Genomic DNA, 23,563 nt, shown 5'->3' with positions numbered 1-23,563 from the left:
GTGATCAAAGAACACATGAAGAGTTCTGTACTGCAGTGTACTCTAGGTTGTGAAGGGGCAGAGAGTTTGTTACAGCAGCAGGATTTTCTGGCACTGCACCACTTTCCCTTCTTATGATTCAGCTGTTTGTTTTTCATTCAGTTGAAGTGAAACTTCTGTTGTAGAACGCTTGGCACTTGATTGACACGAGCCAAGACATCTAAGTGATATACAGAGAAAAAGGAGACCAACAAAATGTTTTCTTTGAAGCTCAGTGTGTTAGTGTGTGTCTGATTTGCCTTCAACTTAATATTTGAGGCAAGAGAAACCACAGTTGGTTGTACATCAGCTTAATTGCACAGCATCTTGAAAGCAGTCTTTGCAGTACCAGTTTGGCTCAGGCTGCCTGGGTGCTGGTCAGCCTGGGGTCTGTAAAAACAGGAATAGCCTCAGTGAAATAGCTGTCTGCAACACAGCCTGGGCATATGCTGTACTGAGACACCGAACGGGCTCAGGTGTGTTACACGCAGACAGAACCTTGTCTTTTGGTCTTTGATTTTTGTTTTTTTCCCTCTGTTTTTTCCACACTGTATATGGCTGCTGTATTAAATATGTTAACTGCACAACTTTATGTTCATACCTGGCCCGTAGACGTTTGGCGCTGGTAGCACAGCAATGAGGTACTGTTATGTTTATGTGCTGTGAATCTCCTTTAAAGTCACTTTCCTTGCAGGGATGTGTTTGCAAGCCTTTGTTGAAGCTTTCTTCTGTTTGGCTCAGAAAAAATACAAGTCGCTCCCTCTTCATGAGCAGGTGGCATCATTGATTGACTTCTGTGAGTATCACCTGGCTGCCCTGGATGAGAAGCGCCTGCTTTGTGGCCGGGGGGTTGTGGAGCGCCGAGGTGCAGCGGTTACTTGTCCGACAGATGGACTTGAGGTGACCCCAGCTCTGCACGCACCCCTCCTAAACCGCACGGCCGCAGCTGGTAAACTTGCAGATTGCAGAAGTCATCGCTATCCTGCTGCTGTTTCACCAGGAGCAGGGAGAGACTGAGAGAACTGAGAATTAATCTCAGCTGTGTATAAGCTGCAGGATGTGGAAAAGACTCTTGAATTCCTTTTTTTTCCTACTTATGCTCTTCAAAAAGTCCCGTTCTTAAATACTGATCCTTCTTCACAATGGCTACTATATTTTTTTAACCTCTCCACTGAGCCTACAGTGCATCTCACGTGACAAACTGCTTTTATTTTGAAGGTGAAGACAAAGAACAAACAGACAGTGAGAAGATAACCAACATCATGGGAATTGGGTGCACCGCCTGAGAGGCACACTCATGTTAAGAAATTACGTGCCTCGAATGCACTAAATGTATCATGGACACCAATTAAGGAGCTGCAGTTGCAAATTCCAGTTGTGTGGTTTTGAAAACAAAAACCTGGGATTATATTTTTGGTCAGACTTCAGGCTTTGACCCTGTTATTTCAGTTGCTTGGACTGGGCTTGTCGGTACTGGTACAGATCTGCTCGTTGCCCATAGCTATGCACTTACCTTTATAACTCAGTCTTAAACCTCTGAAATCATATTTCTGCTTCTACTTTGTACGTGTCCTTGCCATAAGAAGTACTGTTAACTTTTTAAAGAAAAATGAGAGATGTTTGAGTCTTTTTGCTTCTGCAGAAACAATAAGATCACAATGATTCACAGCAAAAAAAAAAAAAACACAAGCAACCAAGCTTCATTAAGTAACATTTGTTGACTTCAGTGTTGTTTTTTCTTCAAGTAGTAAGCACTGTTGCTGCAAAGAGCCTTACTGCATGAAGGTGTAAGAAGTCAACCAGGTCCAGAAGTCATCCAGAAGGCCAATCCGGTCACTTTAGGCTAAACTAATTGTATTCTAGGTTTGCTGATTTTCATACTACTTTGGTGTTTGCTATCTTACTTGGGCCTAGGTAACACCTAGAGCAGATTTTTTTGGACTTTGCACATAATCTTCATTTTTCTTCTATCTACAACTTAGATCTATATTATTCAACAGGATATTTTGTCAAGAATGCTGGACTCCACTGGAGCTCTTTTGGAGGAGTTCTACTCTTATTTTTCAAGCAATGAACTGTGAGTTGCATAATCACACTCTTGGGGAGGGGGCTAAGCAGAGACAGACTGGCTGAAAAGGACACAGATAACTTGGTGCATCGGTGCTGTTCAGTCGATTTTTTCTGGTCTCATATTTTATGATGATAATGTATAATGTGGTTTTCCTCCTTTGTTTTATTATTTAATGTTAACAATCTACTCATGTTCCAGCGCTTGTCATACTGTCAAAAATGACAAAATATTAAGAAGGCACAATGTTTGGGCAGTGAGCTTTGGTTTGAGCAAATGACCTGATCTTGATGTCTGAATCTTCCAGTGGCTGACGTACAAGAATTGTTGTCTGCCATACAGGAATCGTGCTGTCAGTGTGGAGAAAATCCTCACACTGAATGTCAAGGACTGACTGCACACTCAGTATGGAGTGACTTTTTACTCTAGGGAATGTTTAGGATTTACTTTCTGATGTTTTGTTTTAAACAGCATGCTGTTTTCCCAAGTGAGCATGGCAGTGCAACACAGAAGTCAAGGTTGGCTTGCAAGAATCTAATACCTAGCATGTGTTATAATAACAACTGTGGGAGTATCTGCTTCTCTTTTCCTTCTCTTTCTGTAACACAAGTCAGAGCAGTAGTAGACACTTGGTTTTGTTCAGTGTTTGTAATTTTTTGTACGTAATGCCACTGCCCTCTGCCTTGTTGAAGTTTCATAAGGATTATTGCAGTATGAAGATAAAATGCCAAACTCTGAGGTCTGGCAGCTGTCAGAACAAACGAAGTTGAAAGGGTCATTTTTTTTCAGTCTCATTGTAATACATTTGAAGACATTCCCAAGTTGAAAAATGGTTGCTTCTCGTTTTGTGACATCTGACATTTGTCTTGCGATTGGCAGTGTGTTACTAGAGAATAGCTTACAGTTTCCCTCATCTTGTGATTGATGTCCTGTAAAGACAGAGGTAGAGAAGACTAGGATTTGAAATAGTACAGATGTGAATACTTTTCTTTGGAGCTTTCAAGTAGTACAGCCTATGCCCTAAAACACTCTTTTTGACTACTACAGAAGTTACCCTGGTATCAGTGGATTAAATTAGCTATTGTATATAAAGAGCACTGGAGATCTTTATATTCTCTGGATCTCATACAGATTTTCATAACCTGTGCATACACAGGCTGATGCAGTATACTCTATTTCCTATTTCGAATATGACCCTTGTGGGGTAGGTAAAAGATTTAATGATCTGCCTCTGGTAACTCAGTGTTCATACATTTATCTAATTGGAAAATTGAGTGGCACGTTATTCCTGGGGGAAGAGGGGGGAAAGTGCAGTAAATAGGAGTGCACTCGAGAGTCATCACAGCAAAGTCACATTTCTCTTCCCTCCCATCTAATGCAGTACTTGCAATACTATTTAGCATCCAAAGCAATTTCACATAGCCCTTAAGTTAGTGGTCTGTGCAAACACAAGAAAGTGACCAGAGATACTGAATTTGGAATATGAACACGAATGCACTGATAATCTGTTAATCCTGAGATAGCTTTCTAGCAGAAAAATGATATGTGAAATGTAGACAAGCATTTTTAATAGTATTTTTAATATAATCTCTTCAGAGAATAACAGCATTCAGTATTCCATTTATGAACCTATATAAACATTACATACCAGGGAAATCTTTCTTGTTATCAGACACATTGGGTCTGGTATTCCTCACTGGGCACAAATCCAAGTAAAACACCTGAACATCTAAAGCAGATTTGAGGCAAGTGTGTACAGAACTTCAGTCTGGTCATCTTCTCTCCCTGCAGGCTTGTCTCTATCCTGAATGTGCCTCTATTTGCTGGGTGATTCCTTGTTTGACTCCAAGTTATGTGAGTTGTTATTCTGCATAGAGCTCTTGTCCTCTGAGTTGGCTGAAATTTGTCTTCTGCCTCTAAGTTGATTTGACACTTGAAACTGAACTGTCCTCTCTGCCCAGATTGCTTTACTTGCCATGCACTCCTAGCAACTTTCTTTCAAAACCAGCTCTGAAATGGAGGTACTGAGCTAATTAGGCACTTAATGCTTGCTCAGGTGTGAGACCCCAGTCCACCTGCTTCAGAGTTTGTCTCAGCTGCAGCTCTCCTCCCCCTGCTCTGCAGGTGCTCTCCCCATGCATTAATTTTGTGTTAAGCCCATCATCAGGTGATCAGAGCCCCCTTTCAAGAGATGGAAAATGCAGTGTGGAAACCTTTGTGATGAGGAGGGATCTCATCCTCCTCTGATCTGAGCTTTTCCTAGTTCATTGGACACAGGGTAGGTGCATGCTCTCACGCTCTGAGTTGGAAGGGGCTGGGGCCTCTGCAGATGCTATGGTGTGGCCAGGACATTGCTCCCAGCTGTGTGAGCTGTTGAATCTGAAGCAGAGGAGCAGCTGCTGGCTGGATCCTGCCTGGTTTGGATCTCAGCTGCTGCTCCAGCCTGCTCTGACAGGGGTTGTAGTTTTCTTGCAACATGTCTTCCATAGCAATGTGGAGCTGCGCCCTGACCAGCTCTGTGCTTGCTTGTGCTCACAGCCCTTAAGCTTTAAAGAGGGAAGGAGCTTTATGACATCTCCTGCTCAGTGTTGCTCAGTGGCTTCTCATTCCCTGCTGGCTTTTTTGTGCACACATGAAACAGGAGCCTCCCCACCTGCACTGCAATCAGTCATGGTGACAGCTCTTTGTTCCTTGCCAGCCCTGCCCGACCTTACTCTGATTTCTGTCTGATGGACAGTGACAATCTGCTTCTCAGTATTGCCTAGTTCCCTCTAATTTGTTTTCTTTTCCATCATGGTTTACTGAGTTTCTTCCTAATTCCACAGTTTTGCTTTTCAGCTTGCCTAATAAAGTGATGGGTCTATTTGCCTGATTCTATTAGTTTATCTTCCTGTGTTGCTCTACACTGTTTTCTGGAAGACAAGTGTCTTCATTCTGAAGCTGAATCTCCCCTGCTTCATCTCTTCGGGGCATTACCGTGCATCAGTGCGAGCCTTTCCATCTGCTTGATGAGATTGATCTCTGCAGCTTTATTAGGTTAGTGCCTGCCCTCTGGCTTCAGCCTGTCATGGAAATGGCGGTTTCCAGAGCACGGGATTCCTTTCTTTGAGTTTTAGAGGTGATAAATGTTCAACAAATGAAACCCTTACAATGGTGGCACCCTGACAGGGGCCTGGGACCGCGTGTGGGGCACGGCCACGGCTGCCCCGTGCTGCTCCACAGCCCTACTTTTGTGATAACGTGAAGGGCTGCAAACGGTGCTAAAGCTGAACGCGCTGTGCTATGCTTTGTGCCCAGCTATGCGCTCTGTGGAAACCCCAACAGCCCTTCTCTGGGACGACTGCAGGACAAATACCGCAAGGAGCGGCGTTGGCTGCGGCTCCGCTCCCGCCCGGCTGTGGCTCGGCGCTGGCGCGGGACCGCCGCTCTGCTCTGCCGTCCGTTGCTTCTGTCAGTCGTTTAAAGCACGGAATGCGACGCACGAGCTGTGCCGGGCCGCTCGGCGCCATGCCGACACGCGCTCCCTCGCGGCGCAATCCCGCACGGCTGTGCAGGGCGGGCCGAGCCGCTCGGCTCAGCTGCCCGGGCTGGGCGCTCGTTCCGGCCGAGGTCGTAGCGCTGTGAGCGCGCAGCTGCTCCGCGCCCCGGCGCTGCGTCCGCTCCCTTGGGAGCGTCGGGACCGACTGCGGGACGCAGCCCAACCGGCGCGGGGCTCCGCGGTCCCGGTGCCCGCAGCTCGGAGAGCCGCAGAACAGCCCGGAGGGACTGAGGTGAGAGCGGGGCAGAAACGCGGGGAGCTCGGTGCGGCGGGGCGGGCGGGACGCGAGCATCGGTTCTGCGGGCGGAGGGCGGCTGGGGCAGCGTGCCTCGAGGGCCAAATGGGGATCGCGACTGCTGAATAAAACGCGTATTGGCACTACGTAACGACGTGTATTTAACGAGCAGTGCTTGTCAGCGGGCTGTCCCTGAACGGAGGGGTCACTCGTGGCAGTCGTTACTGCTCTCCATTAGTGACGGGCGGGCGGCCCGCTCGGTTCCAGGCTACGGCACGCGGCCCGCGGTCTGCTGGGCTTCGCTCCGCCTCCGCGCTCTGCCACGTGCAGAGCTGATGGAAACTTCGCGAAGCACGGAGGAGCCTCTTTAGTGCATCGGTGCTGCCGGGCGGAGCGGCGGGGTTGGCGTGGTGGCACCGAGGGTTGCCTGAAAGCCCGGCAGTGCTTGCCTCTAGCTCTAGTAATATTGCTCAGGTTACTGCTAAACGGCTACAAATTCAGTAGTGATTTGTAAGCGCTGTTAGGAAATGCTCTACTAACAAGTCCTGGACTGAGGGAATCCGTGCAGATAAAAGGGGAAGAATCTGGTTTCCTTTTGCAGCCCACAGCAGTGAGTGCAGGAGGAGGCGGCCGGAGCCCCGAGGATTGCTGCTCATTGTGAGAGTGAGTGATCTTTAGTGGAACATAAACAGAGCTTTAGAAAAGTCTTTTTTTTTCCTGCCCTCTGCTCACCCCTTGCCCTCTGTTTTAATCGAAGTGGTTCACTTGGTTTATTTTTCTTGAAGCTCTTGTTATCACAGCTTTTAACTTACGGGTTTTTTCCTTTGCTTTTGCTTTTGTCTTCCTGCTTCTCCATTGCTGTCATTAGGAAGGAGGGGAGAATCAAACTCTCACCTTCTGTCTCGCTATTGTGCTTGTTTTTGGTGTTACCCAGAAATTAGACTGTTGGACTGTGTGCTTCTCCCTGACGTTACCAGTGCTGGGGAGCTGTGTAAGGGCTGACTGAAGAGCTCTGAGCTTCCCCAGCTCCCTGCCAGCACTGGCAAGGAGAGACGTGGGACTGTGGAGCTCCTTCTGTCTCCTCTGGCAGAGCTTTGTTCCAGCTGTCCTTTGGGGCAGGCTGTGTAATGGGGATCTGTGTGGCAAGAGAGCAGTGCTGAGAGCCAGCTGCCCTGCCGTTATCTGCAGCCTTTCTGATGTGTGGCTGAATTTGCCAGGCACCTGCCACCGTCCAAACAGTTTTTGTGGCTTCCAGTTTCTGTGACGAACAGGTCTGTGCACGGTTGCCGTAGTCTCTGTTATTCTTGCTTACAAGATGGCTGTAAAAACTTACTGGTGGCACAGTCAGCAATTAAAGCTATGATTTTTATTGAGTATTGTTTCCAATTAAAAATGAATTTGGAAGTAACTGCTGCCTCTGATTGAGGCCATGCATATTTGCAGCCCTGTGCTGCCGTCCCTGCAGTGGGCTCCTTGTGACCTTTCTTGCCAGCTGCTGCCAGAAGCAAGCTTTGTGCCCGTCCCTCTTATAGTGCCCTGCAGTTTGTGCCAGATGGGTCAGCTGCCTTGGGTTAGGCCAGGCCAGAGATGCTCTGTTCTTGCAGCCCTGCTGCTGACTGTCAGCTTTATCCTCTTGTTGTACTGGTGGTCCTGCCTTGGGCCTGGGGCTTTCCTTCGTGTTGACTGGGATTGCTGGCTGTGAAGTGCTCCAGGTGATGATTTGCTCCCATTCCTAATGAAAGTGTTGAGGCATTGACAAGCACTGGCCCAAGCTGCTTAGCCCGATGCCTTGTTGTGCTTTGCTGTCTAGTTACGTGGGTTATTCACTTCCTGATTTAACTGCTGTAAAATCCTCGCTAGTGTTCTGCACGGTGGTTAACAGAAGTGGCTCTGACAGGCCAAGCTGCAGCAGCAGCTCAATCAGGGCCAGTTACTGAGGCTGCTGCTCTTGCTGGGCCGCTCTGCTTCTTGCTGCACAGTTGAGCAAGTGCAGACCTCTCAGAGCAGAGCCCCAGCTGAGTGCTCATTGCTCTCAGGCAGTGGCTGGTTTTGTAGCTGATGCCTACTTGCAGAGGTGCCAGCTGGTGTGGCTGCTAATGCCTCTGCCTGCAGGCGCACCCAGGTTCCGTTGCAGGCGCTCAGGTGTGCTCAGTAATGAGAAAGCTGTCCTAAAAATGTGAGCGAGATCACTGCTGCCTCTCTCTGTGTCTCTAACTGCCGCTAGAGTTACTGCTTTCAGCTTTCTTTGTGTGTGGGAGAGGTGCTTATTCCATTATTATTTTTTTTTAATGCATAGTTCTGGGAGGAGAAATCATGGTTTTCTTCTGAATCAGCTCACTTAACAGCAGAGGCTTCCAGCAGTGGCAGATCATGAGAGTGCAGAAAGGCAGGATAGCCCTGCTTGCTTGATTTGTTTCAGAAGGGTGAGGACCTGAGCCCTGTGCTAGCCTGCCCAATTGTGTGTAGCAGAGCTCATGCTTTTATTGCCGCTCTCCTTTTCTCTTGACCTTAAGCACAGAGATGATGCACACAAAAACAAACACAAAAAAAAACCTGCTACCCAAATAAATCCATCTGGTCCCTGTCTCAGCCTCATTTAACCTCCTCTTGAAGAGGCTGCATCACAGGGTATTCAGCTGAAACCTATTACCTTGCATGCCCAAGCACATCATATTGAATTACCTTCACCTATAGGCCTGGAGTGTTTGTTAATAGCTAATGGCATTTTCTAAGTTTGAGGTGATTTATTTGAGTACGCTTCTGTTGAACAGTGCAGTGGGGGTGTTTTAACCAGAGCTCAGCCCAGGGATGCAGGTGAGCTCTGCAGGAAAGGTCAGCAGGAGCTGAGTACGGGCTTGCTCACACCTCATGAGTGCAGCAGAGCCACACTGACCTTTCTGTGCATTCCTGTTGCACTGGTGTGTTAAAGGGCAACGTAATTTGGCTGAAAATAACCCCTTGTGTGCATTTCATCTTGTCCTCAGCTATCAGAGCAGTTAGTGATTGAGCTTAGATTCACAGTGATGCATGGTCTGTTGGGTGGCATTCGGCATCACTGCCCCATTTGCCTGGTGACATCCCGATGGGTTCACACAGCCTCTCTTTATTAGCAGAGTTTGAGCCACGCTCAGATAGAGAGCTCTTATGGCTAGCTTAGCAAACAGTGCAGTTTATTAAAGCAATGGATTACAAGTTCTTTTGAATTGATGGGTATAAATGTGCTCTCTACCAAGTATGTGAGATGAACCAGTCTCACCATTAACCACTGGCTGGTCCCAGAAGTCAGAGATGGTCTGTGTCTGACTTGTTTGTGGTGGTATCTTCCTGACACCCCTCTCTTAAGCTATTTCTTACCACACAGGTGGAGCTTGAGGGGCTCTGTCATACGTACCTTTATTCTGATTGATGTAAGATTCTTTCACCTTGTTTTTAAAGAGTCACTCAGTGAGCAGTGGTCGCGCCATGGAGGCTGGTTGTTTTTTTGGATGGAGGTGTGTTTGGGTATTTACAATGAGGGCCAAATGAGCAAAGTTCACCCAGAGGACAGCATTTGGTCAGAAAATAAGTCTTGGCTCAGGGTAGCAAACATTCAGCTTAGCGTCTCCATGTTCCCATCCTGGTGTCCTTGGAATCAGTCCATCAGGTTCGTACGTTTGTGACACCTCAGCTTGCGCAGGGATCTGATGTGGATCACAGAGCTGGGCCTCATTGTCCACTCAGCTCTGCCCTCCATGCCTTTTATTGCCATACCAGTTACACTCTGCTCTTGTACTTCTGTGAACAGCCTTGTACTGTAATTTCCAGTGAACAATGCTGTATCTTAATTTCCAAGGCACCTACAGCAATTACTGCACAGCCATCAGCCTCGGGGAAGCAAGCATTGATCATGGGAGCAGCTTCACGTGGCTGCACGCAGTGAGGGCTCTGGGATGTGTGAGTGAGTGTTTGGTGCACTGCATGGTCACAGGATGGAAGCAGGGTGATCCTGGGAGGATGGGGCCACGAGGTTCCCCACATCTCCAGGGATTTTGTGGGAAGGGAGCTGGGCTGCCGTGGCTGTCCCGTCCCACCGAGGCAATGCATCACCTGTGCCTGAGGTAGCTCTGTGGGAGATGACAGAAAGAAATTCACCTGTGTGAGTGCTAATTTCCTTTTTTTTTTCTTTTCCTACAAGTACAGTGTGGAACTGGCACAAAAATGCCGTGAAAGACAAAATCAAAAGCCAGTTGTAGTGATGCAGACCCGAGCGGTAGTCTTGCTTGCAGCCGCCATTGCAGGTGAAAGTAGGAATGCCCTTCACATACTCCAAGCCCAACTCCCCAGTTTATAGTTTGTAGGCTGAGTTTCTGGCCTCGTGTTTTCCTCTTCAGTCCAAGTCTCGCTGTTCTCCCTCAGCTCAGAGAGATGAGGGAGGAGTATGGGTTCCAGGCAGAAAAAAAATTGACTGTAATAAATCAAAAGCAATCAGCTTGGGATCTCTGTCGTTCAGGTTTTACTCCTCAAAGATGTGAAAAATCAAATGGTCAGGGTTATTCAATTACAGCTCACACCAGCAATGGGAAAATCTGATAATGTTAAGGCCCTACATCAATATTATTTATGTGACGTGGCACCGTGCTTGCTGCCGGGTAGGAAACTGCAGAGATCCTACAGGTGTCCAAATCTCTCTCTCTCTTCCTCTCACCTCTTTTTTAATAACTGAATAACCTCGTACAGCATCTCTCAAAGATCAATAACAGTGCAGGGCATATAATGACAAACTGGAAAACATTTTCCTCTGAGTGAAGGCAGCGTGAGTCAAACCTGAGGCTGTGAGCAGCTCTGCTGCTAATGGAGCCAGGCAGAGGTGACACGCTACGTTAAATGACAGCAGTGTGCAGCCTGCTCTGCTGAACTCCTGCACCCACACTGCTGGCTCAGTGGCTTTAATCTCCTCTGCTAACGTTGTTTTTAAATGGTACTGCAGGGTAGTGTTGGGGCGCTGGAGCTGGCTTGCATTTGGGAGCCTTTGTGCTCTTCCCTGTCCTGCCATGGAGCTGGGGAGATGCTGGAGGCTCCGAGTGAGGAGGAGTTGGCAGCAGGAAGTGCTTCCCTGGTAGACATGGATAAAATAAAGTTGTAAACAGCAAGAGGAGCTGAAATAGCAGCATCGATAGTTTCCAGATAATGATCTAATTAGCACAAACAAGCTTCCACTAATGACTCTTGTTCTTCCAGCCCTCTCCTTTTTGCTCGCCTGTTTTTATTGACTTCTCTGGCAGGGAGCAGTTCTGCTCCCTATCTCTAGGGCTGAGGCTTTGGAGATTGTGTATTGGCTGCTCCAAATTGCGTCTCCAAAGAGCATTTGCTTGTGGGGCTTGGTCTGACACCTGTGGGATGGCTGCTTGCAGAAGAGAGGGGAGGCAGGCATGTTGCTTGGTGTCTTTTGCTAGAGGCCATGGGGCAGTTGTGCTCCAGCTGCGTGTCCCTCATGAAAACAAGGCCAGTGGCACCCATGTGTAACTCCTATGGAATTTTACTGCTCTTCAGTCAGTGAGCTTCTGGGTGCTCAGCTTTGGGGAGGAGGGCAGCTTTGCCAGGGCGGTGGAGTGGGGCAAGGCTGCCTCGAGCTGAGGCTGTGCTGCTCCTGCGCTGGGGTGGAGGCACTATGGCACCACAAGCAGCCTGCAGCCTATTGATCTGACATAACGGAACTTGATACGGATGTGCAAGGGTGCAATTAACAAGAACTTATTAATGCTGATGAGTCTTGGGCTAAAATGACTCTCCCGATTAAAAAGCTCAAGCAAACACGTTGGCAATCCCCAGCCTCCCAGCCCCTTGTTCTGGCTGCTGATTTGCAATTCTGGGCCTTGCTTCTCCCAGCCTTGCCCTTCTGACAAGCGGCGCTGCGCTCAGACCTGCTGGGAGTGGTTGCAGCCAGAGGCTGGGAGGCTCCAGTGCTGAGAGCTGTCAGTGCTCCCAGCTGTTCTGGGTATTTTCGGCTGAGAGTTGAGCTCTGCTCTGATGAAGCCGTAACAGAATGCTGAAGAGGTTTTATTCAAATCGAGGTGTTACTGACTAATCCCTCCTTGAAGCACTCTGATGCCCTGGGTTTCCTGGGCTGCTTTTTCTTTCTGAGAGATTTTCCTTTCTTGACCTTCAAAGCCAACAAGGTTAAACTCCACGTGTAAAAGACTCAAACCTCTCCCAGACCAGACCTCCTGTGCCCAGGTATTAAGACTTGGGTACAGAGGTGTCAGGTATGTTGTGGGATGCCTGGGAGCTCCTGCAGTTTGTTTTGGCATGGCAGCACAAACGGTTTCAGCTGCGCAGAGAGGGCAGGACTTGTTTTGTTCCAAGCCCTTGCAGTGGCAGTGCTCCCTCCTGTGCAGCCTGTGGCCAATGCAGGGCTGGCTGCTGGGCTCGTCCCCAGGGCAGCTGTGGTTGAGTGCAAGCGATAGCAGCAAATGCTGCAATGGGGTCAGGATGGAGCTGAGGGGAAAGCGAGTTCACAGGGAGGATTTCAGCCCTGTGTTTTTGCTGGCATTGGTGGAGCAGGACAGAGGGAGGCGGTGCCACTGGGAGCCCATGGCCAGTGCCCAGCTGGGTGGGAGGTGCTGTGCATGGGAAGAGCCACAGGTACTCTTTGCATCTCTCCTCATTTTGATGCCACCAGCCTGTCTTTTCCCCTCTCTCGGAGGAGCTAATTACGGTGATGTTAATGATGCAGAGGTGCTGATGCTACCTGGCATTTTAATGACTCCTCTACATTTTCTGCTGTTTTTATGAGAAAGCCAGGGAGGGGCCTTTGAGAGGTGAGGTGTGTGGTGCTGGGAGCACAGCAGTGAGGCAGCCCCAGCCCTGCCATTACTGCACAGGGGAAGCATCCCAGTGCTTTTGGGTCAGGTCGTGGTGGCTGCTGCAGGAACAGCACCAGCAGCTCCTCACCGCGCACCCAGGGCCATGGTGCAGGAAGGATGTGCCCAGGGGCATCGTGACTGTGCTGGGCAGGAGGGCTGTCAGGGGCTGGATGGAGGTTTTCCTGGGATTGCAGGGCTGTTCTGGTGCCCGAGCACTGACACACTGTCATCAGCAGCTCTGCACAGCCCATGGGGTTTGTGCCCACCCCAGAGGGTTGGGATGTGCTGTGAGCAGAGGATGTGGGTGGGACGTGGCTGCACGGAGTTGGCAAGGGTGCTGTAGCCTGGAAAGGATTGAGCAGAGGTGCCGGAGCACTTACATAAAATATCTAAATAAATCTTTAATATTTCTAATTGCAAATGTACATAAATTGCACGGCCACATCATTTCTTTGAACACCAACAACTTTCTCTGTACATTATTACATAGTTTAAAAGGAGCTGAAGGAGATTCAGCAAACACTTCCACTTTGCATTTTTTTTTGTTTTTAAACATACTTACAAAAAGATTTTTTTTCTTTATAAGAGGATATAAAACATAGCGACTGCTTATCAGGAACAAGTATCAGCTTAAGCAGATATACAGAGAGAGGTATATCTTAAGACACAGTGATGTATGATAAAGGAATATGTGAACATGGAGACTGCACTTTGGGGTGCTGGCAGCTGATGCAGAACCACGTGGAATTTACAGCAATGTCACAGCTCAGGTAACCTGTGAAGTCAGTGCTTTTTCCAAGCATGATTGTTTCTGAATGTTGTACGATGCTCTCAAGACTGGATTTGGTTTGGAAAGCCCATGCTTCTGTCATCTCTCGCTCCCCCATCCCCTCCCTCTGATATTCCTCGAGGGAAAAGGTGCCACTTAGCCCTGCAGGGCTGGCCCAGGGCTCAGCTGGATCCGAGCAGCACAGGGCCACAGAGATGAGCCTTGTGGCTGAGCAGTGTCCTCTGGGGCTGGGGAATGGTGGTGGCTGTGAGCCCGCACTTTCCACGCTGGGCAGGGTGCTGCGAGTCCTGGATCAGACCTTAGTGTGTCTTATGTTGCACGTTGGTATGGATTTAAGTAACAGGAGGAGCCCATGAGCATTCTCAGCGCTGGATGCAATTTGGGGGCTGCTCTCCCAGCAGAGACCGTGGTGTCTCACTCAGGTCCACTTGTGTCCCTTCTCCCTTTGGGAATATTGACAGCAGAACCCATGTCCTGCGACCTGCGGGCTGGCTGCCAGGCCGGCGGACTCAGCATGTTCTCACAGTGCAATCAGTGCTTTACAAGCAGAAAACAAAACCAACCAGACTCAAATGACAATGCAGAGTGACACAGGACTCTTTGGATGGCAGCAGGATTTGCTTAATCTGGTGCAAAAGGGGCTGGTGACTGTGCTGTAGTATTAATTGGCATGGGGAAGGACCTGAGTCCTCCAGTTAGTTGGCACTGCATTTAAGCCATAATCCCTGTCCAAAAGGATGGGACTGCAGAGTCCCCAGAGTATCCTTCAGTCCATTTAATCCCCCTTTACACAAAGTTTTCATCATTTTTTCTTTTTTCCAGAATTGTTTGCTACAGATCAACAAAACCCCAAATCATAACTCTTAAAACAGAATTCTTGAGGTGGGCCAACCTCAAACCTGGATCCCTGGCTGCTCCTCCTTCCCTCGTAGTGAGGAGGCTGAAATCATAACCTGGGGCTGGATCCAGATTTGCCAGATGGAGTCCACCTCTGCTGAACAGCAGTGAGATACAGCCAAATCTTGACCAAATAAGCAGTACCAGAAGTAAATTACTATATACAACCGTTAGTGAGATAGATACGTTACAGTAAACACTGAAAACATTTACAAAAAATATTAAGACTTGTATTAAGATAAAAATCTGAGTGTGTTTTAGTCTTGTTTACACTTTGACAAGTTTGCACTAGAACAGCCTCTTATTTTAGTAAAGCGCAAGAATGAAAAAGAAAACGGAGCAGGTCACAAAACATTACGCATAGTGGTTGCTTTGCTGCGGTGCTGTGAGCACCTCCTGTGATTAATTGCCTCTATTGCTACGCCAGGCATCAGGGCTGGGGCTGCAGCTGGGCACCTGGCACTGCCACTCTCTCACACACACACACACACAAAAATGTACAGTTTATAAATAACAGAAACACAAACAGAAGTAACAGAACTGAGCTGAGCCTGGATCTTAGAACCTATTCCCCAAACCTTGACATGGGAGGGTTGTACTTAGGTCCAGTTGTTGATACTTGCAGAATAAGGAGACGCAGGAACAAGGGGATGGGGAAGCTCCACTGTAAAAAGATCTCGTTCTACTTGGAATTCTGTTTCATACTGGCTTAGGAAACTGAGCAACTCCAGAAGGTATTGGCACTGGAACTTGGAAGGTTTTATGTTTTAGTGACTGACTGCAGAAGGACTTGAGCAGCCTGCTGTTGCAGCAGGACAGTGTGCTCAGTGATGTGCTCAGTGATGTGCTCAGTGATGTGCTCAGTGATGTGCTCAGCGATGCGCACATTCGAGGTTACCCAGGATTTTCTGACAGATCTTGGGGAGAAATAAAGCAACAAGGGGAACGGTGGTATAAAAGCAGTGCCTTGGCTGGGGGCAAGCAGATTTACTGCACTTTGCTTCAGCACTAACCAGCTGTGCTGGGGGTGGGTCTTTCTTCCAGCTCTTAAGAGGGCACTGACTGCACCCCCAGATTTTGTTCACATACAAATGGAAGCGCTGCCTGTGGGGCGTCTGCCCTGGGCCCTGGTAGTGCTTCCATTCCTTTATGTTGAACAATTTCCATCTCTCCCAACACCAGTATTTTGGAGCTCAGAAACAACTGACTCTAAAAATACATCTGAGGGCAGGAGCAGCTTAATTGTCTTTTTTAGCAGGGTTCTTATCATGTATATAAAGAACAACAGCAGGAGTTATGTGTATGAACCAAACTGTTCACATAACCCTGTGTATTCCTAACCTGTCTGGGTCTTACTCCAGTTGTAACCTTGTCAGCTGTGTCAGGTTCTTCAAAGACATCTGTGCTATTCTCCACATGCTGTACTTGGCATAAACACTTAGTGATTACTTTTCTCTGAGGAGCTCCTTTTGGGGTCTCTGAGCACTTGCACCATTCTGCAGGCGTTGGTGGGGTGTGGAGCCCTCAGTGCAGAGCAATGCGTTCGCTCCTCCGAGGACCGGAGCTGCAGCAGCTGCAGCCGCACCAGGCTTGGCCCAGGGCTTCCAGGCAACAGACAAACATTTACAAAAATTAAAAAAAAAAATCATCTTAAATTTTGAAAGCAATTGCATGAGGAAAGATGCTGTTAGTGAGCCTTGCAGCATGGCAGTGCAGAGCTTATGGCACATCACGTCCTGCTCAGGCTGCAGGTGGTACCTAAGCTGTGCAGAGCTCAGTGAACGTCCTAGTACCTTTGACTGTACATTTACACGTGGCAGGAGGAGCTGGGACAGGCGGTCAGCAGTGTGTTAACCTTTATGGGAGGAATAGGCAGATGTCCTGTACACTGTACACTGTCATCCGTGTCTCAGAGAAATCTCTCTGGCTCTCGGTCCGAGTGACCTGCTCTGAGACTGGGAGTCGTGAAGGACTAACTGGACAACCACAAACCAACAAACACCGTGGCGGCGGGTCAGCGGCACAATCCCCCGTTAAGGAGGAGACCCCTCCGCTGAGCAACACGTCTGTGTGTGCCGGGGCTGCGTGTCTCGGCAGTTAGGAAAGTCTAATCCTGGCTTATGCCTGCACAGTGCTCCTGACAAGGGGGCTCTCGGTGGTGGCTGCTGTTCCTGTTGGTTACTCCCTTATGACCATGTTTTACATTCTTCAGGCCGGTTAATTTCCATGCAGTGCTCATTCCCAATTTAAAGAGGACAGTATTCCAGAAAATGGGCTCTTTTTTTTTCTAATGCATACTGTGAAAGAAAAGAAATACAGTTACCGATCTTCATGGTTCTTCATGGCCATGTTCTTCTTGTTTCTTTGCCTTTTTTTTCTTCCCAGAAACAGTAAAAAATCTCTGCACAGAGCATGACATCCCCACAATGAACTCTTTGTCAAGCATGAAGCTGGCCACGTTGCAGCCTGGCACTCCCCCTCTCCACAGTGGGCACCAGCAGCAAATCCAGACCCTGCAGCTCACTCACAGCTTGGGGACAGCAAGCTCAGGTTACCTTTAATTTGTTCTCTGTTATGTGTGTGGTAGGGAACGCAGTGCCCCGGAACTATTGCTTTACAAAGACTTGTCCCCAGTGTTTGTGAGAGCAGAAGCTGGGAGTGGAACCAAGAAATCCTTCTCCAGGGCCCGGGTCCTCCCTCCACTGACACAGGAGCCTGGGGCCTATCCTGCTCATAGGGACCGCCCGGGGCCCCACAGCCGGCCTCTGCGTGGCCCCCACATTCTCTACATGGCCCCCACATTGTACTGAGTGAGCCCTGACCATCCTGCTGGGCTCTGCCCCTGTGTGGACAGAGTTAATTAAACTCTAATTTGCTGTGCAGATGCCCTCTGGACAGCTACCCACTGCAAAAGTCAGGGGCAGCACAAAAGCTACATAAGGAAGGCCAAAGGCTCAGGGATTGCTCTGGGGATGGGGCTGTGCTCCAGGGGGAGTCACATGAGGAGCAGGCCAGGCTCCTGCCGCCCTCCAGCATGCGCTGCCTGTACTGAGCGTGCTGCCCACTGCAGGCTCTGCCCAGCTCCCTGCATTTTGCTTACTGCAGTGGCAAGGACGTTACTCCTTGTTGGGAGGGGAGAGGCGTATCCTCTGGGCAGCTTGGAAGGAAAAGGTTACTTCTGTTTAAACATTAAACACTGATTTAAATCCAACAGTGACAGCAATGCTCAAATATATCTTATTTCCTTATGCCACTCATCTCACACTTGATCTTTCCGTCCCCTCAATGTGCTGGCATTAGCATCTCCCACAAAGGCTCAGTCAAGCGCGCCGTCCGCAGTAAGGAGCTGGGTTCTCTGGGGAGAGAGCAGCCGTTCTCTGAAGCCGCGGCTCACACCTGCTGCTGCACGGGTCTCTCTGGCCAGGCCTCCTCCTGCGGCAGCGCCCTCCGCGGGTTAACAATTACTGCTGTTTCTGAATTCTCCATTCTCTGTAATCTGCAATTTAGTTGGGTTTGTGGGGGAGATCCCATTACGCGTCTGCATGCTGTACCTCTCTTTCAGCTGAGTAAGGGCACTCATTAACCGTGCGTTGGCAGCATCCAATGAAGCAATGCGTTTCTCCTGCAAAGAAGCGGACGGAGGGAACCGTCAATGGAAACACACGGAGAACTGCCTGCCACACCATGAGTGGTTGTGAGCTAGCAACCTCTGGGCCTTTGGGACCAGTACCCCTCAGCAGCCCACTGCTGATAGCAGGTCTACAAGTGCTTTGCCTGTGTTTTCCCCTGCTGCTGCCAGGCGAACAGACATCTCTGCAAGCTGTGTGCTCCAGGCTGGCCTGGCAGCAGCCACATCCCAGCCAGAAGCCTGTGTGTGTGCCTGGGTTGATGCTGGGGCATGGCACTCTGCAACCTCCCAGCAGCTCCATGTCAGACGGCATGGCTGTGGCTGTAGCCTGGATTAGAACTGTGCTGAGCTGTGCTGTGCCAGGTTTGTACAAAGCCTGCGTTTCCTTCAGGGAAAGCCCCTGAAATTCTGGGTTAGGACATAATTTGAGGATTACTTCCATGAGGAATCAATATCCTTTCTGCAGGTAGCTCCAGAAGCATCTGCAGGGGAGCACCAGAGTTCTGCATGGCTGCAGGGATTCTGGGCAGCAGTTCTACAGCCATGACCCCATTCAGAGAGTAGCTCTGGCTACAGGAGATCCCTGTTAGACCTTCCGCCCTGCTCCCAGCCTCGTGGAGGCTTTGGCACACCAGGCTTTTAAACAAGCACAATCTGCGCTGAATTAATTTTATCGTACTAGGGTTAATTGGTCCTGAACAAAATGGAGATAAAGTACTTTTTCTAATTTTTCAATGATACAGAAATTGTGTTGTTTGCTCTAACTGCAGCTGTTATGAAGACGGTAAGATTCCTGTTCTAAAGCATAGTTCTCTCCCAAGGTGGTTATTCCTGTCAGTGTTTAATTGATTTTGTTAGTGTAAATAAATGCCTTAAATGACTTGTGGCCTCTCAGGATGGCTCTGATGGCATAGCTTATCCTCACTGATTACACTGAGGGGTCCAGTGCAGTGTCATGGGGACAAGAGCAAGAGCTGCTGTGCTGCAGCCTGATCCTGCCATGCCTGCACATTCCTGCTGTCTGCTGAGAGCAGGCAGAATGAAAGCAACACAGACGGGCACAGCAGTTTGCCTATGTAACTCCAAGGATCACACACAGTGTGAGATGATGAGAAGCAGAAAACTCTGCACCACACAGGCTTGGGTGAGAGCCCCATAACACTGCAGGGCCTGGAGGAGGTGCTGCTGGCTGCAGCCCCCAGCTGTGTGCCCCGCACTCCCCCTTACCTGCCAGGCTTTGCCCTAGCGCAGCAGGAAATGTGTGCTGATTTACTGGCTTGGAACAAATTACTGTACAGGAAAACAGTGATTCTTTTTGCAAAGTTACCACCATCTCATCTCCTTTTTAATTAGTTATACAGTAAATTAGTCATGAGTGGTGACTTACAAGAGATTAATACGGTCATTAAGAGAAAGCCTACAATTCACTAGCACCCAGCCACAACCTGGAGCTGCCTAAACAAATGAAAAGATGATGGGCTGTATTTTCAGATCCTTTATTCCAAGCACAGTATTTTGCACCATCATCTGATCTGTACCACTGAGTGCGCTATCAGCCCTGGCACAGTCCTGCACAGACTGACCCTGGCCCTGGGCATCCCTGCAGGGAGCAGGGTGCTGACTCCCATATGCTGACCATTTGCACAAGCTCAGTCCCCTGGCACTGCCATTCCATGCTCCTCCAAGCTACAGGCCCTGTCTCCTCCCCTCTGCTCCCTCTGCCCTGCAGACACGCTTTCCTTCCCTGCTCTGTGCATTTGCTCTCCTCTTGTCTATCATTCCCCTGCCCTTCTGTAGGCTCTGCCCTTCTCTAGACTTTGCTCCAACCACCTCCTCGCTGCTCTGCCTGCTGTCACCCCCACATCCCCGCATTACCTGCCAAACACCAAGGCTGGAAAAAGCTGCAGAATGCAAATGCTCTGGTAATAGAACAGTGTCCTGCTGAGGGCTGACCCACCCTGTCACTGCCTGCAGCTTTGTGCTGACGCACCCCATGCACGTGGTCTGACCACACTGGATCTGGTGCTGCTGCACAGTGGGGAGGCTGCACGTTGGCAGAGTCACTCAGAGAGCTGCAGCCCTCAGTGTCAGGGACTCACCTGTGCATCAATGATCTTCTGCTTGGAGTCCACGGCAGCCTGCATTTCTGCATGGTCTTTTTTCAGCTCCTCCTCAACTGACATCAGCCTGGTAGCCAGAGACAAGAAAATAAAAACCTGTTTTCAAGATGCAGAGTGCATCATCTTTGTAGTGTTTTGTACTGCTTTGGGGAAGTGATCTGAGAGCTGGGGGCAGCTGGAGGAAAGGGGACCCTGCAGGCCTGCAGCTCCTGTCTCCCTGTAGTATGGGTTGGCCTTGTGAAAAGCATGCTTTATAGGAAGAACAGGAAGTATCCTAAAGGCTCTCAGTGAAAGGGCAGGGACAGCTTTAGTTGGACGGCAAAGGCTGATATGCACCTCTACAATATGTGGGAGGAGGTGTGAAATGGTAGAGACCCCGGCCTGCAGCCCTCAGCATCTGGATGAGGTCTGAGCCCTCAGCTGAGAATGCAACACTAAGGCACACTGAGATGCTCTCACAACAAGCAGCTCTGTGTTCAAACAGAAAAGGGACACGGGCATTGCCACCACCTGCTGATAACACACAAACAAATGGTTCAGTGCATCATTTTTCTGGCTATTAATTTTGTCTAGACAACCACAGAGCACACTGCCCAAGAGCTTAAGTGATTAAGGCCAGGGAAGGAAGATTCCTTTGTGAGTGCTGATTAAAAGCAGAGACGTGGCTCGGCTCAGGTAAGGTGAAACTGGCAGGACTGAACAGCGTGGTCAGTGCTAATGCCAGCCCTGCTGCCTCCCCCAGCTGCCCTGTACCTGCTGATGATGCCCTTCATCTGGATCTCCTTATCCTCCTGCTGTCTCCGCAGCCGCTCCTCACTCTCCTCCAGCCTGGCCTGGTACTCCAGCATCAGTTTCTGCGTTGTCTCCTCCTGGCATTTGAAGCGTGTCTCGTACTCCTCCAGCTTCTTGTTGGAGATGCGCAACTTGTCCTGCAGCACCACCAGGTCCTGCTGGTACTACAGCACGCGGGGACAGACAGGAGGAGAGAACACCTGAAGCACATCATCACACATGGCTCTGCCCTTGCCAGGGTTTCCCCACAACCCGACTGCCCCTCTCCTAGCTGCAAACCCTTATCAGATAACCCTGCTTGCCGACACCTCCTCTTCGGTCTTCTCCATGCTGTGCTGGGAGCGGCGCTGCATCCTGCAGGGCTGGCACGGCGCTGGCACGTTCAGAGAATGGGCTGTTAGCAGAGTTCAGCAGTTCACATGGGGAAAGCAGGTTAGAGTGACTGAATGGCAAATGCACCTTCCTCACACTGCGCGCAGCGCTAAACACAGGCAGGAAAAGCTGAAGTGGGATTTTGGGTTAAGGCGCGAGCTCTTCAGCCTGTGTCAATAAACAGGAGTGCTTTGGAGATGCTGAAAGCACAGTTGGAGCGGGTGCAGCTGCCTCCCGGATGGGGCACTCGGGGCTGAGCCGGGCAGGGGCAGTGCTGCAGCCCCACATCTCAAACCCTGCAAGCAGATGGCAAGCCAGGGCTCAGTCCCAGAAGAACTGCTGCATGAAGCCAGGACCCCACAGGCTGTGCCGATCCCACAGCTGAAGCTAAATAGCAACAACAGAAGAATCACATAAAGCAATTACGAGAACAGCTTCCTGACTCAGCAAAGCTGGGTTCAGCTGTTTGAGAGCATTCAGCACAACTTACTTTGCTAAAGGAAAATTCAGTGCAAATCTGTCTTAAGACTTTAATTTCAAAGTTATCTTTGAAATCCGTCTATTAAAAAATCTTAACTGTAATGACCTTAGAATAATTAACACACACCTGATGTTGTGAGGAGCTGTGAGTCAGGCTGGAAAAAAAAATCACCTGGGCCATGAGAGCAGTTACAAGGCCACAGGAGTTGCATAAGTGCAAAGAGGAACATGCTGAATCCTGAACTGACTGCAGCTTAGAACAGTGCCCTGCCCTTCGGCCATCTCCAGCCACGTGAAGCATTCACGTTACGAATGTCCTTGTATCCTGATGCTGTGAGACCTGCTGGGGAGCTGCCCTGCCTGATCAGCTCCTTTGGAGAGGAAGCACAGCCACTGCGCCCTATGCCCCAGCTCACTAAGCACTGCTCTAAGAAAAACCTCTCCTCTGCCCAACTGACTGACTGCAGACAGAGCTCAGCTCCTCCAGGCTGAAGTCGTGTGATGCAGAGGGGCCTCCTGACACTAAAGGCTGAGTGGGAAGGGGCTGTAAGCTCCTCCCACCGGGGCACAGATGGCCACAACAGATCACTGTTTTTTTCCTTTAGCAAAGCTTTTACTGAGGCACTGAAAGGACACAGTTTGCACGTGGAACTGGAGTGATGGGAAACAAAGATGCCCATACAGATGCACAGAAGCACTGAAGTCAGACAGAAGGGAGTCGTTCACATAGGAAAGATTAAAATACCTACCCTAGCCTTAAAATAGGAGCAGCATGAGTGTAAGTGATAGCAGGAGAGGCCTTGGAGCCCGAAGGAGTCGCTCCTGGCTCTACAACACTTGTCTCACTCTTGGTTACCATTCAAGTATTACAGTAATGGGAAGAGAGATTATGCTAACCACGATCTTTGATGTCAGTGACTTTACAGTAAAGTAACAAAAGATGCTGCGTGGCAGTGAGACACCAGGGCAGGGGGGACACCTGTGGCCTTAGGACAGGGACCGGTTTGCTGCAGAAATGAGTTCCTAACCTGACCTTAGCCCCCTGGAGCAGGTGCTGGTGAGCTCTGCTGCCCATGGGAGCCCAGACAGGGCCAGAAGGCAGCCAGGCCAGGCTGAGGGACACCCACCCTGCTGCAGAGCTGCAGGAGCACCAAAGCTCTCTGAAACCCTTCAGTACCAAAATGCAGCAGTAACACAGGTGCACAATGCACGGATCTGGAAGCACTGCTTTCATTTGCTGCCTACTAGCATCTCTACTTAGGTCACATTCACAATTTCTGTACATGTGCAAATAGTGTCAGCTAACTGCAGAGCTGAGTGTCTGATCAGTGCATGTCTGTGCTTGTGGGAATACCCGAGGAGGAAAGAACCCATAAAAAACAGGTGGAGCTCTCCCATCTGCCATACTACTGGAGCCCCCACCTCCCGCTCCCTGCTCTGCCTCTTAAAGGTGAGAGCCCCAGAATGGTATGACTGAGCAGGGGAAGGCTATGAAACCAGAAATGGCTGTGCTGCAAAAGAGGAAAGAGTTCAGGGAGGGAGAAGCCTGCAGCCTGCATGACCCGACTTGGTCGCTGGGATGCAGCAAAGCATGTTTAGGAAACATCCCAAATACCCAAGTGCAGACACCCTACAGTGCCAGGCTGCTGAGAAGTGCCAATTCTGCAGCACTCAGGGCCCCTCCGGCACTGGGGGCTCCAGTTGAACCCTCTGGCTCTGACTTGCTGGCAGACCCCACAGAGCCTGGAGCAGTGTCACTGCATCAGCAATGTCACACCAGGCC

General features: G+C 49.6%; 2 protein-coding genes and 1 long non-coding RNA gene across 13 annotated transcripts in view; 2 read left to right on the top strand and 1 right to left on the bottom strand.

The window, feature by feature from the left end:
* The window catches only part of TTLL11 (tubulin tyrosine ligase like 11), a 35,632-nt gene extending 31,943 nt beyond the window's left edge, over positions 1-3,689 (top strand). The window contains exon 9 of one of the 2 annotated variants that reach the window (XM_048965577.1): positions 713-3,689. In XM_048965577.1, coding sequence (XP_048821534.1) covers positions 713-1,035 — 323 coding nt within the window. In that variant the 3' untranslated portion in view covers positions 1,036-3,689. Of the gene's footprint in view, positions 1-697 lie in introns of both variants that reach the window. The other variant, XM_048965578.1, reaches the window with a different exon arrangement.
* A 2,254-nt stretch (positions 3,690-5,943) lies between these two features.
* Positions 5,944-16,899, top strand: LOC125702403 (uncharacterized). The gene is made up of 2 exons (XR_007380569.1): positions 5,944-6,522; positions 16,774-16,899. It is a non-coding gene; the product is annotated as an uncharacterized LOC125702403 (long non-coding RNA).
* Positions 13,083-23,563, bottom strand: part of LOC125702400 (DAB2 interacting protein) — a 152,011-nt gene continuing 141,530 nt past the window's right edge. For 9 of the 10 annotated variants that reach the window (XM_048965569.1, XM_048965567.1, XM_048965566.1 and 6 more), the window contains 3 exons: positions 20,890-21,092; positions 20,116-20,203; positions 16,945-18,010 (listed from right to left, as the gene is read on the bottom strand). In XM_048965569.1, coding sequence (XP_048821526.1) covers positions 17,843-18,010; positions 20,116-20,203; positions 20,890-21,092 — 459 coding nt within the window. In that variant the 3' untranslated portion in view covers positions 16,945-17,842. Of the gene's footprint in view, positions 16,686-16,944; positions 18,011-20,115; positions 20,204-20,889; positions 21,093-23,563 lie in introns of those variants that run through there. The other variant, XM_048965568.1, reaches the window with a different exon arrangement.

This window comes from Lagopus muta, chromosome 19 (assembly GCF_023343835.1).
Source record: "Lagopus muta isolate bLagMut1 chromosome 19, bLagMut1 primary, whole genome shotgun sequence".
In the NCBI taxonomy this organism is placed as follows: Eukaryota; Metazoa; Chordata; class Aves; order Galliformes; family Phasianidae; genus Lagopus; species Lagopus muta.
This window is presented reverse-complemented; position numbering and strand designations above follow the sequence as displayed.